The sequence below is a fragment of the Drosophila miranda genome, chromosome 3 (assembly GCF_003369915.1).
Source record: "Drosophila miranda strain MSH22 chromosome 3, D.miranda_PacBio2.1, whole genome shotgun sequence".
Lineage (NCBI taxonomy): Eukaryota > Metazoa > Arthropoda > Insecta > Diptera > Drosophilidae > Drosophila > Drosophila miranda.
This window is the reverse complement of record NC_046676.1, coordinates 18,456,628-18,469,372: the sequence shown is the minus strand read 5'-3', so window position 1 is coordinate 18,469,372 and position 12,745 is coordinate 18,456,628. Positions and strand designations below refer to the sequence as shown.

General features: G+C 46.6%; 1 protein-coding gene across 4 annotated transcripts; it reads left to right on the top strand.

Moving 5' to 3' along the window:
• Positions 1–3,364: 3,364 nt before the first annotated feature.
• On the top strand, positions 3,365–12,555 carry LOC108159324 (potassium channel subfamily K member 18). 4 transcript variants are annotated; one of them, XM_033391647.1, is made up of 4 exons: positions 3,365–4,085; positions 4,813–4,910; positions 4,972–5,128; positions 11,273–12,549. In XM_033391647.1, the coding sequence occupies exons 1-4, from the start codon at positions 3,674–3,676 to the stop codon at positions 12,289–12,291; spliced, it is 1,686 nt and encodes a 561-aa protein (XP_033247538.1). In that variant the 5' UTR covers positions 3,365–3,673; the 3' UTR covers positions 12,292–12,549. The 4 variants fall into 4 exon arrangements, with proteins under 4 accessions (XP_033247538.1, XP_017148005.1, XP_017148006.1 ...); XM_017292517.2 differs by lacking the exons at positions 3,365–4,085; positions 4,813–4,910; positions 4,972–5,128 and adding exons at positions 8,755–8,850; positions 8,905–10,880; positions 10,960–11,117 and having other exon boundaries at positions 11,273–12,555; XM_017292518.2 differs by lacking the exons at positions 3,365–4,085; positions 4,813–4,910; positions 4,972–5,128 and adding exons at positions 8,781–8,850; positions 8,899–10,880; positions 10,960–11,117 and having other exon boundaries at positions 11,273–12,555.
• The last annotated feature ends 190 nt before the right edge of the window (positions 12,556–12,745 follow it).

Sequence of the window (12,745 nt, the reverse complement as noted above, 5' to 3'; positions counted from 1 at the left end):
TTCATCTTGTCTAAAAAAAGGTTTTAGCAAAAAAGGTCAACCAAAAAAACCTAATAAAACGTAAGAGAAAAATTGTTCCAATTGCTCAATTTAGATATTCCCTTGAATAATGCTGACTAACTAAAACTTTAGCTCTGCCCACAGACCAAGTTTCTACAAGATTGGGTACTTTAGTACTCCTAAGAAACGTAAGGGAGTAGGGACATTGTTGAGCTGAAAAAGGACATTGTGGATTAGGTCCCACCAAACTTGAGCGCCCAAAAGCAAATTGTTTGAAAGTGAATAAATGGAATAAACAACCTATCAACATTTTTGATTGCCTGGTATCCATAGTTCTGTTAAGCTGTAATATTTAGATAAACAATTTAAGTTCCTAAAGTTCAATACTCGTAAGAAATTAGTGCATCCATGGTATGATATAGTGATGGACTCGAGGACTCTTCCTTTCGGCGCAGGAGTCTTATATACAATTATCCTCACAATGAGATGGATGGGATCGTTCAGTTCATATCGAACTACAACCTAAAGTTTGGCGAACCCTATCCCAATTTTGATGTGGGCGAAATGGAGAATGCCCTGAATGAGATCTTGGTGAAGCCATTTGAAGAGGTTTGAATTCCGTATCTTTCCATTAAAGAACTATTGAATAAGTTCTTATTGGTTCTTTTTCAGAGGAAGGTGCTGGCCATATTCATGTACAATGGGTACAGTATTATGTGCAATATTTTTTGCAGCCAAGTGATGAAAGACGAAAACATCCAGCAGATATTCAATGAGCACTTCATTCTTTATGGCTGGGACGTAACACAGCAGCACCATGCAGATGATTTGCATGCTCGCTTGTCCTCTATGATCAATCGCGAGGCTGCCGCAGAATGTTGTAAGATAGAGCTGGACGAGTTCCCGGCCTTCCTGATCGTTGCTGAGAGTAGTGACATTGGTTTTTACCATGCCCCACAATTGATCCATGCCAATATAGGGTCGGAGGAGTTGCAGCACCAGCTTATGAAGTGTATTAAGGGGTCCATGAGCTAGTAGAGATCTTTGTGTCCTAGAGCTGAAATAGTCTGGAATTACCTTTCACTTAGGACCGAGAATAGATCTTCAATGTGACACAGTCTTGCATCGATGCCATCCAACTGACTTGTCATGAACTCTGGGAACTCATCATCCGCAAACTACTGAAAAAGCTGAGTGGCTCCACGTGGGTCCTGGTCCTACCACTCTTTGTCTAGACATCTCAAAGTAAACTCCCAGTTTCCAGATACCTATGTAGATACATATGCAACACCACGAGGCTTATTTCGCAAGCACAGGGAACAGCTGCTCTTGATAAACTGCCCAATTATTCATTTGCAAAGAAACAACAGAAATGTGCTGAATAAAAGCAAACAAATTGCCAGAAGAGAGAAAAAATTAAAATATTATTTGTCTTGGCATAGTCTAAATATTAGAAATTTTGGAAATATTTCAAATGTTTTCTATGATGATTGATCCCAATAAAAATACCGAATTACTGGCTTTTTATACATTTGCTTGGCCTGCAAATTAGATCACTTTCTCATTCGCTTAATTTTTAATTTTTAATCTGACCACTTCTTGAGTGTTCCCATTTCTCAGAAAACTGTTGGCCAAATGACAGCGGCCAAATTTAAGTATTACAAAGAATTCTCCGAAAACGCAAACGAACATGTGAGTAACCCTTCCATGGGTCCATTCGTCTACGAACCACAGTTGGTGGCTTAAATTTATGCAAAGTTTTTGGGAAACAAAACAAAAAACAACGAGGGGGAACGTTGTGAGTTGCTGCGGACACCGCAACTCTACAGTTATACCCGATACTAAGTCTGTATGGCTCTCCTCCGGCAGACGCCGCTAATATTAAACGACACGACAAAGAGAGAGACAGAAAATCAGTCTGAGCGTGACGTCGGGGGCTGCGTAGCCAGTGCAAATTGATTTGTTCCTTTTGGCTATAAAAATGATCTGATCTGATCCAGATTCAGCAATCTGATAGATATGGTCAATATCTATGATTCTGCGTTTTTAGTTTTCTCGAATGTGCAATATTGTGGATGCAACAGATTTTCGTCCTTTGTGGGGGCGGAAGGGGGTGGGGCGAAATTTTGAGATATACGTTTTATAGTGAGATCTAACAGGAGTGCGGATACCAAATTTGGTTACTCTAGCCTTAATAGTCTCTGAGATTTGTGAATATCCCCAGGTTTTCATCCTTTGCGGGGGCGGAAGGGGGTGTGGCGAAATTTTGAAACAAACTCGTCTCGGTCCGATATATTAGGAGTGTGGATACCAAATTTGGTTGCTCTAGCTTTATAGTCCCTGAGATCTAGGCGCTAATGTTTTACTCTAAGCAACGCCGGCTATGCTACGTGTGTGTTAGAGAGAGACAGGGCGAGAAAAAATTAAATTGTTTTCTTGATTCTGGCTGTAATAATTATACGATCTGGTTCAGATTTTGCACTCTAGAAGATATAGTCATCTTCTACGATTCTGCGTTTATAGTTTTCTCGCATCGTCGAAATTGTGGATGCCACAGATTTTCGCCCTTTGTGGGGGCGGAAGTGGGCGGGGCAAAGTTTTGAAATATTCTTGTAGCAGTGACATATCACAGAAGTCTGGATCCAAAACATCTCGCTCTTATAGTCTTTGAGCACTAGGCGCTGAAGGGGACGGACAGACGGACAGACGGACAGACAGACATGGCTCAATCGACTCGGCTATTAATGCTGATCAAGAATATATATACTTTATGGGGTCGGAAACGATTCCTTTTGGACGTTACACACATCCACTTTTACCACAAATCTAATATACCCCAATACTCATTTTGAGTATCGGGTATAAAAAGCGCGAGAAAAAGTCTCGAAGATGATAAATTATGGGGGGAAAAATGTTAAATTCATTAGTGTCAGGCCAAGCAAATGCGAATGAGAAAACATTTGTATAAATAACACTAGTATATGGATCTTATTTTATTTTATACATCGGTACATGTGTACGTCTGTGTCCGACTAAGTGGCGCTTGAACTACGCATTTAAGAATGGAAAGCACGTTACTTACTTGCAGCAGCTTCCAGCCCGATGGTGGCTCAGTCGGATCTCCAGCCTCAATTATAATACAATCAGCGCGGGCCAAAAAAACGACTGCCCCCAGCCCCCATGTGGAGATCAGTCAGCAGCTAAGACGGCGATTTCCCTGGCCAGAAGACTCTCCTCTCCGAGTGAGCTCACGACTGGCCCGATGTCGTCATTGTCGGACACACATATCCCCAGAGCAGCCAGCAGCTAGCAGCCAGCAGCCAGCAGGCAGTAGCCAGCCCCAAACACGACACTAATGTTGGCCGAATGCTCGCTTCAGTCCCCATTGAATTCAAGAACCAGTCGGACGGAAGCGGTAGCCGCCTTCAAAATAAAAAGAGAATAAATAAATGCGCGGCGCCCAAGAATCGCGACGGCAATTCTACTTATAATCTTAAAAATAATACAAAATATATAAATACATATAGATGGAATAATTCTATCAGCAAGAGTGACCGAAACTGTGAAATGATTTGAGAGTGCAAAACCAAACCCAAACCAACGATTCATAAATCATAAATCACATAAATAGTATAACCATAGGAAGAGTTTGAACCCATCTCATCTGTAGAAAATGTCTCAGACACAGAGCCCCACACCCAGCACACCGCCAGCGTCGCGAAGGGCTCACAGACCACCGCGGATAAATATCCACAATCTGAACAGCGGGTCAGCAATGGGCATGTCCGTGGGATCTATGCCGCCCACCGGCCAGCCGCCGTACACCTCGCAGTCAAACTACACGGGCAACGGTCCGTACTGGCCGCCAGTGGCGAATCCGTTTGGATCCGGCAACTTTATGACCAAGGGATACGAAGGATTTCTCGATCTCACCAAGTCCGGCATGAGTTTCGGCGAGAAGTTCACCTACGGGCTCTACAACAAGTTCAGCAGGTGGTCCAGGAGCTGGTTCACCCACATGTTCCTCATATTCGTCCTCGCACTCTACAGCGTGGGCGGTGCCCTGATCTTCCAAGCAGTCGAAGGTGAGAATATAATCATCATCATCATCATCATCATCATCATCATCATCATCATGTTGATCCCATTAGGAATCCCCCTGCAGTTATCCGATCGCAATCGCGATCCCGATCCGGTCCGGAAGTAAGAGTGCACTAAACGTCTTTGTTTGCTTATCAAGCTCTTGGCAATTCAATTGTTTGGAGAACAGCAAACAGTTGCCAGACCAGCACACATGTTGAATGATTCCGCTGTACTGTAATCATAAAACAAGCCCCCATCAAATTGGCCTGCTCAACGCCTCGAAATTGTATCTGTATCTGTACCTGCGCTCGTCGTTGAAGCAGGTGAGGGAGCAATCAATTAGATTGCATACAATCGAGTGAATCACAGAGGAGAGCGGGGAGGTGTATCGTATCGTATAAACAAGTCAGACATCCAATTGAAGATGATTAACAGGCGGATGGAGAAGTCCCAAATAGGAGCCCCACCTTCGACCAGTGACCGAATGGGAAACATGCTATGCTCCGCATTCTGTTTTCTGGAATGCCATTGACTCCCAGTCAGGCGGGACTCCCATCTCGAGTGGAAAATCCTTCTGATTTACTGCTGAAAGTGCTGTTTTGGCAGTGCTGCCAATTTCCAATCGACCACAGCGATTGCGACGGCAAAGTACATTCATTCGGCCTTCCCGCAGGGGTCAAGGCCGCCTTAAACTTGTGTCTAAAGCTCTGTCAAATCTGTTTATTGCAGTGCGACAGGGAACTCTCGAGAAACTGGAATTGCAGGGACTGCAGAAGCAGTTCTTCGAGGAAATGCGTGAAATGACAAGGAATACACAGCTGAACACGGTAAGAGATGCTTTATATCCCCCCTCAACAAGATAGATAGAGTTAACTTGGCTATTTTCAGCTGTCCAAGACTGACTTTGACAGCCAAGTGCTGCGCATCATGAACAACCATCCGTCCGTTGTCGAGTCGCTCCTGCGGAACGGAATGGCGGAGAAAACGGATCCCTGGTCCTTCTGGAACGCGATGGTCTACAGCTGCACCATCTACACGACCATAGGTGAGTGGTAGGGGTAGGGGTAGGTGTAGTGGGGGTGTGGGGCACTTGCGGCTACAAGGGCATTGTAGGTGCACAAACGCCCACGCAAAGAATCTATTTATTTATGTGCGGGTATATGTATGTATTCCTCTTCATTAAGCGCTCGAAATCTGTGACACAAAAGTTGGAAATAGTTTCGAATGTTTTTTTGGCGATGTGAGATAACAAATTTGTGTCTCTTCTGCCGCAGACAGTTATGAGATCTCTCTAGAGAGGCTCTTGTGGCGGCGGTGGTGCGGAATTCTTTGGAAAATTGTCATCGCTCTTAATTGGGACTTATAAATAGCCCACACCTTATACAAGAATTTCCCCGAATCTCCGTCTCCTTACACACTCTTAATTACATTTTATTTTAATTTCACTTTTAATTTCGGAACGCGCTTTCCCGCTCATAAATATACCAAGAAAATTAAAGTATTTTGTCCGCGCAGATATTCCGAATAAATATTCCGCCAAGGGGGGCGGGGGGCATTACGCTTAATATGTATTCATGTGGCGGTTAGTTAATGATTTAATGGCACCTTTTATTCGATCGACATGCTTCGTGGCTCGACTTTATTGTCCTCCTGTTTTCCGGCTTGTTTCTTTCTCGTTCGGTGAAATATTTATTTCGAGTGAATAAATCTGCCAGTTTGTGTTCCGCTCTTGACAAGTTTCCAAAAAAAGAAGAGACAAATTATAAATCTGCAAGTGTGGAAAACACTTTCCACCCACATTGCCGCAAAAGCAATTAACACAAATTCACAGTCATTTTCGCCCCTCAACGATGACAGGGGATGGAGTGAACCGAAATTGCGAATACTATGAGTGTTCCGAGTGTAATCAAGTTGTCAAAATTGGCACAAAATGTAAACAAAACTTGTCTGTGGAAAGTCCTCTTCATCGTCGTAAAGTCGTATAGATTTTTATCATACGCCCCGTGGCACACGTGAGAACCGCTGCTCGAAATATTTGTGTATTTTTAGGCACACGAATGTCATATAGGTACATACGAGTATTACCCAACCTGGTACCTCTGACTCAGCGTGAAATATATGCATCTGATGCTGAAAGATGTTTCGTGAATGGGAAATGTCTGAAAACTACAATCAGATCGATCTTCAGGGGATGTAAACACCCCCTTCTCTGAAGTAATCAATAAGCAGGCAAACACACTTCATAATTTCGAATAAAAATCAATATACATATATATGTCTGGGAATCGTAAAGCTGTTGCTGCTCCGATTAAAATAGCGCTTTGTGGGACTTTGCCACTCGGGCCCGGCAAATGCCAAACAGAATCTCGATTATGGTGCATGCTCAACTGGGAAAACAAATCACGAAGGCAGAAATGTTGAATGAAATTGCGAATAATAAACAAACACTGATGCCCAGCGAAATTCCATAAAAGCGAATACGATCCGTCATCAACCAGTTGGGCGTTGCGAGAGGGGCGTTCTCTGGAAAGTATCTGATGAAAATCAGCAGAAAATTAATTTTATTTCGATACCACCGAGTGGCGAAATGTGCTACTATATGGCTACAGTGACGTCACAAGTGGTACTGATCGAACATGAATTCGCATTTCATGGAAAATATTACTCAATATTTGTAGCACTTTCGTTTTAATCGCCACGAAAAATCAGCAAAATATAGTTTACGAAAGAAAAACGGAAGGAAACCCCCATGCAAAACAAAAGTTTGACATTCTAAACAAATCGCTGAGAATTCAGAAGAAATCGAATGAGTTGAGCGCATAGATAAATCGGATACATTATGTCCCCCGGGGTGTGCACACTCGGAGAGTGGGGCACGACCTTCCGCCATTACTGGATCCCTTCATTCTCTTGTATTAAGGAAATTTATTGCTTTGATTTAGTGAAATATGTTATGTAAACTGCTTGATTAATTGAATTGGGTTTAACTATTAAAAGTTGTTCATGAACGAAAAAATTAAATTGTTATTGGTAACGTCTCTAATTTGAATTCGTTGCACGTCACTTTTTTCCATGCGCTCTCTGTGGGACGAAATAACTTAAGTGGCGCCACTTGAAAATGTATTATTGATGTGCGCGCAACAGGTTTCATATCAGCCAGAAGAGTGTCCTAGCAAGCAACCACCTTTATTGTTGCCATGGCAGCCAGGCCAAATAGTTTCATAGCAAACAACTTTAATGGTTTCATAGCTGCCTGCTTGGCAGTCTAATATCAATTGGCTTATGGTATTTGGTTCTGTTTTTTATACCCGATACTCAAAATGAGTATTGGGGTATATTAGATTTGTGGTAAAAGTGGATGTGTGTAACGTCCAAAAGGAATCGTTTCCGACCCCATAAAGTATATATATTCTTGATCAGCATCAATAGCCGAGTCGATTGAGCCATGTCTGTATGTCCGTCTGTCCGTCTGTCCGTCCGTCCGTCTGTCCGTCCCCTTCAGCGCCTAGTGCTCAAAGACTATAAGAGCGAGAGCAACGATGTTTTGGATCCAGACTTCTGTGATATGTCACTGCTACAAGAATATTTCAAAACTTTGCCCCGCCCACTTCCGCCCCCACAAAGGGCGAAAATCTGTGGCACCCACAATTTCAACGATACGAGAAAACTAAAAACGCAGAATCGTAGAAGATGACTATATCTTCTAGAGTGCAAAATCTGAACCAGATCGTATAAGTATCATAGCCAGAATCAAGAAAACAATTTAATTTTTTCTCGCCCTGTCTCTCTCTAACACACACGTAGCATAGCCGGCTTTGCTTAGAGTAAAACATTAGCGCCTAGATCTCAGGGACTATAAAGCTAGAGCAACCAAATTTGGTATCCACACTCCTAATATATCGGACCGAGACGAGTTTGTTTCAAAATTTCGCCAAACCCCCTTCCGCCCCCGCAAAGGATGAAAACCTGGGGATATTCACAAATCTCAGAGACTATTAAGGCTAGAGTAACCAAATTTGGTATCCGCACTCCTGTTAGATCTCACTATAAAACTTATATCTCAAAATTTCGCCCCACCCCCTTCCGCCCCCACAAAGGACGAAAATCTGTTGCATCCACAATATTGAGGATACGAGAAAACTAAAAACGCAGAATCATAGATATTGACCATATCTATCAGATTGCTGAATCTGGATCAGATCAGATCATTTTTATAGCCAAAAGGAACAAATCAATTTGCAGTGGCTACGCAGCCCCCGACGTCACGCTCAGACTGATTTTCTGTCTCTCTCTTTGTCGTGTCGTTTAATATTAGCGGCGTCTGCCGGAGGAGAGCCATACTGACTTAGTATCGGGTATAACTGTAGAGTTGCGGTGTCCGCAGCAACTCACAACGTTCCCCCTCGTTTTTTTTTAAAGGAGTTATATTTGAATATATAGAGTAATTTCAAAAGTATACCTTATTACGAAATATTTCCACAAAATTCGGACGCTGAGCGAATAAGTGGACAAAATTTTACTTTTCTATTCAGAGAGAGAATATTTAGAGAGACAGGAATTCATATATTCACAATTCACATAAAGCCAAACAGCTGTTGTGGCAACCAACCAAAAATATAGACAATATATATAAACAATTTGAAGATTTTGAGTCTTCCACATGCTCTCAGCAGTGCGATACCAGACGTGGTCGAGTCTGTGCGGCCAGTGTACGAGAAAAGTGACGATTCTAGAACATCTATCATCCGTATAGATACATTCTTATATGTATGTGTACCTAGAAAAGATATCGAGCAATTCCAAATTAATTTACAGTTGCAGCAATTTCCGTTACGCGGATCAAGTGTACACGAACGATCCGTTGAGGCACTATAAAAAGAAATTGCACCCCGAAAGTGATATAATTACATCGAGAATTTCGTATTGCTTTGGATGGGGAAAATGAAAATATGAACCAGTTATAAATAGACGACATGAGCGAGAGCTAGCCCAAAGATAGAACGAGAAAGTAGCACACTGGACATGGATATGGACTTGGGGCAGGCAGCCGCAGCATCTGTCGAGGCCAGGCAGCACCAGCGCCACCGTCGCCGCTTGGGACGGAGCCAGCGCGAGCAGACACCCATTACACAGCACCAGCGGGTGGGGGAGGGAGAGGGGGAGGATGATGGTCCTGGTCCTGGTCCTGGTCCTGATCCCTCACCGCAGATGGTGCGCATGCAGATACGTCCGCCGGGCACTCTGTCCGCACACGAGAGCAAGATCCTGCGTCGGAGGGACAAGACATTTGCCAGTGCCGCGAGCAGAAGCCAATCGCAGCCCCGCGAGGCAGAAAAGCTGAGCAGTCCGGACGCCGTGCAGCTTATCAAGCATCGCAGCCTGTCCTCGCCCCGCCACAAGGAGGAGTCCAGCGAGAGCGAGCTGACCACGGGCAGCTCCTACACCCCCATAGCAAACCCGCAGCCGAGCCCCGCCAGTGGTGGCCACAACGATACGCTCAGCCGACTGGAGCAGAACTTGCAACGGTTCGAGGACGAGCGCAGGCGCTTCGAGGCCGAGAAAAGGCTCTTCGAGCGAGAGAAGCGGGAGCACAAGCAGCGCCATCGCCAGCAGCTGGACAACGAGGAGCGGAAGCGACTGCTCCAAAACTACCGCAAGCTCAGCGATCGCATCCAGCTGCCACAGGACGAGGAAGAGCGTCGCCGGCTCATCCACAGTCTGCGCCTTCAGCGGCACGAGACGCCAAAGGTACGCAGTCGGAACCGTAGCAGCGGCTATGAGGAATCCTCCACGCAGTTCAGCTCTTCCGAAGCGGATGCCGTAGAGGAGATACCCACGCGAAGACCCATAAAGCCGCCACAGAGCTATGTGGCTGCCCCCATTCGAGGAGCTCCACCTCCGCCACCGTCAGCCCTCCCAAAACCGGAGGATCGTCGTACCGTCAGTCGAAACAACTCCCTGTCGCCGGTACGACCTCAACGGCGCTCCAAGACCCCCGAGCAGCGGGCGGAGATCAGTCGCAAGCACGAATATGTCGAAGTGGGGGAATCCCAGACAGACTCCTACAGGGCGCGACCCTCGGAGGCGGAACAGCAGTCGGAGCTGATGCAGAAGTACATGGAGGCGGCGGAGAGAGCGGCCAAGGCGGAGGCAGCCTTGGCCCAGAGCCTGGCGGGTGAGGGTGTGCGAAGGACTGCTAGCCTGCGTCTGGCCGAGCTCGAGCCGGGACGCAAGGTGGAGGGCAAACGCAGCTGCAGCCTTGAGAGGCCACTGAGATCCAAGCGATCCGCCAGCCTGGAAAGGGGCAAGGAAGCGGAACAACTCGATGTCCCAACCAAATCGGATGAGCCCCCAGCAGAACCTGGCCAGCCAGAATTGTCCACAACCGAAGACACCATTTCGAAAGTGGAACCCAAAGCGACGTTCCTGCAACGCCTGCGGAATCTGTTCAAGCGAAAGCAGAAGGTGGACAACGTGGAAAGCAGTGTCGTGAAAGATTTGGCTACAGAACCGCTGCCCGACAATATAATTTCCCGTCCGTTTGTGTCCCACTTCTGGCTGGAGGCACGGCACGAGTGGCGACGCCTCAAGATGGACTACCCGCGGCGCATGGAGGAGCTGCGATGCCTGCGAAACACCTGCATCTCGCACTGCATTTGCCTGGCCCTCCTGCTGGGCTTCGGTGGCCTTATGTTCCGCTACACGGAGGGGGCCTCCGAGAACATCTACAAGTGCGAGGTGCGCAAGGTCAAGCGCGATTTCATCGACAACCTGTGGACCGTCAGCCACAACATGAGGTACTGAAACCACGGATCCTACCCTATTCCTCCAGTGGTCAGTAGTCAGTGGTGAACCCTTTTGCTTTATCTTTGCCAGAGAGGATGACTGGAAGTCTATGGCCCGTCAGAAGCTGAGAAAATTCGAGGATGAGCTGAATACGCTGGCCGAGATGGGACTGCGTCGGTATCCGGGCCAGAAGTCCTGGAACTTTGTCAATTGCTTTATCTTCTGTTGGACCGTAATCACGACCATAGGTAACGGGGGTCCTCGGATGCGGGGGAATATCGCGATCCCTTCCTTGCAATCCTTTAACAGCATAGATCCATAGAGAATTCTAGTACATATAGTAGTCTTCCCAGATATTCATCTGAGCGAATAAAACTAATGTTCTTCTTTCGCTCTTCCGCAGGTTACGGCCACATAACACCCAAGACAAAGCTGGGACGGTCCCTGACTATCATCTATGCGATCATCGGCATTCCCATGTTCCTGATCGTGTTGGCCGATCTGGGCAAGCTCTTCACGCGCTGCGTCAAGTTCCTGTGGGCCTATGTGCGCCGGGTGTACTACACTCGCTCCTGCCGCCGCATCCGGAAACAGCAGCAGATCCGTGACGCGATGACCGGCTTCAATACGGTCTACGACATGGCCATGCGGCGGCCTAGCATGTTCTTCGGCAAGTCGGCGGAGGAAGAGGCCGAGTCACAGGCGGATGCCGAGGCGGGCAGGTCTTTGGGCACATCGCACCCGGAGACACCCACATCGCCATACCCGGAGACCTATGAAGTGGACGATGAGTTCAATCTGCCCGTTTCGGTGGCCTCCCTGCTGCTCATCTCCTACATCCTGCTGGGCACTGCCGGCTACGTGATGCTGGAGTCCGACTGGGAATTGCTGGACTCTTTCTACTACGTCTTCATCTCAATGTCCACCATCGGCTTTGGCGACCTGGTGCCCAGCAATCCCTTCTATGTGATGGTCAGCATGATATACCTGATCTTCGGCTTGGCGCTCACCTCCATGTTCATCAACGTGGTGCAGATCAAGCTCAGCGATCACTTCAAACGGGCCAGCGCCAAGGTGGGGGCCACCATCGGCATGGGCATGGCCAGCGAGTTCGGTGACGAGGGCGGCAGTCAGCTGAAGACCCCCTCGGAGCTAGCATCGGTGCACGGCTCGCGACTGGACCGCATCGAGGAGGATGGCCAAGAGCAGTCGTTGACCCACCCAGCTCTGAATGGCTCTGGAGCCAGTCCTCCTCCCCTGACGTCCATCCTGCGGGCACCGCGCCCACTGTCGCCAATGGATTCGAATGGAAGCCAGGCTGCGGAGGTGCCTCCGCCTCTGATGCCCAAGCGTCAGGTGTCTGTGGATCCCCAGCCGCCAGCGGAGGGGGAAAAGAAGAAGAAGAAGCACAGGTTCTTCTAGAACTATTTCTAAAAGCTCTGAGATCGTGAGAGTCGCTGGAACCGTGATCCCACGTTTTCTAATACTAGAAAACCTCATAAATGACAAGGAAAATTTGAGTCGAAATAACACGTATGCTGTTCTGTGAGAGCAGTTATACATCACATTACATACACATTTTAATGAATTTGTTATTTAATTGTACCTCCCATCATTCTAGGCTAAGCTTAAAGTTAAAGATTAAAGATCATAGACAAATATTTCATATTTGCAATATTCGCATCAGCAAAAGTTGAGCCCCCTCCTAAATCCATTCGATTCGGGTTTTGGGGTTGCAAAAAACATTCCCACTTTCATTTGGTTCATTTTTGTATACAGCTTGCTGCCGTGGAAAACCTATCGTGTAAAAGCAGCTTAAATGCCAACTGCGATTAGAAGTCGTCGCAACTGTTGGAGAGATGGCTGATCTTGCCTT

Coding starts and splice junctions, on each gene's coding strand:
- LOC108159324 (XM_017292516.2), top strand. CDS start 9,106: ATGGATATGGACTTGGGGCAGGCAGCCGCAGCATCTGTCGAGGCCAGG. Junction 10,881..10,959: donor ACCGTCAGCCACAACATGAG/GTACTGAAACCA, acceptor TATCTTTGCCAG/AGAGGATGACTGGAAGTCTA. Junction 11,118..11,272: donor GACCGTAATCACGACCATAG/GTAACGGGGGTC, acceptor GCTCTTCCGCAG/GTTACGGCCACATAACACCC.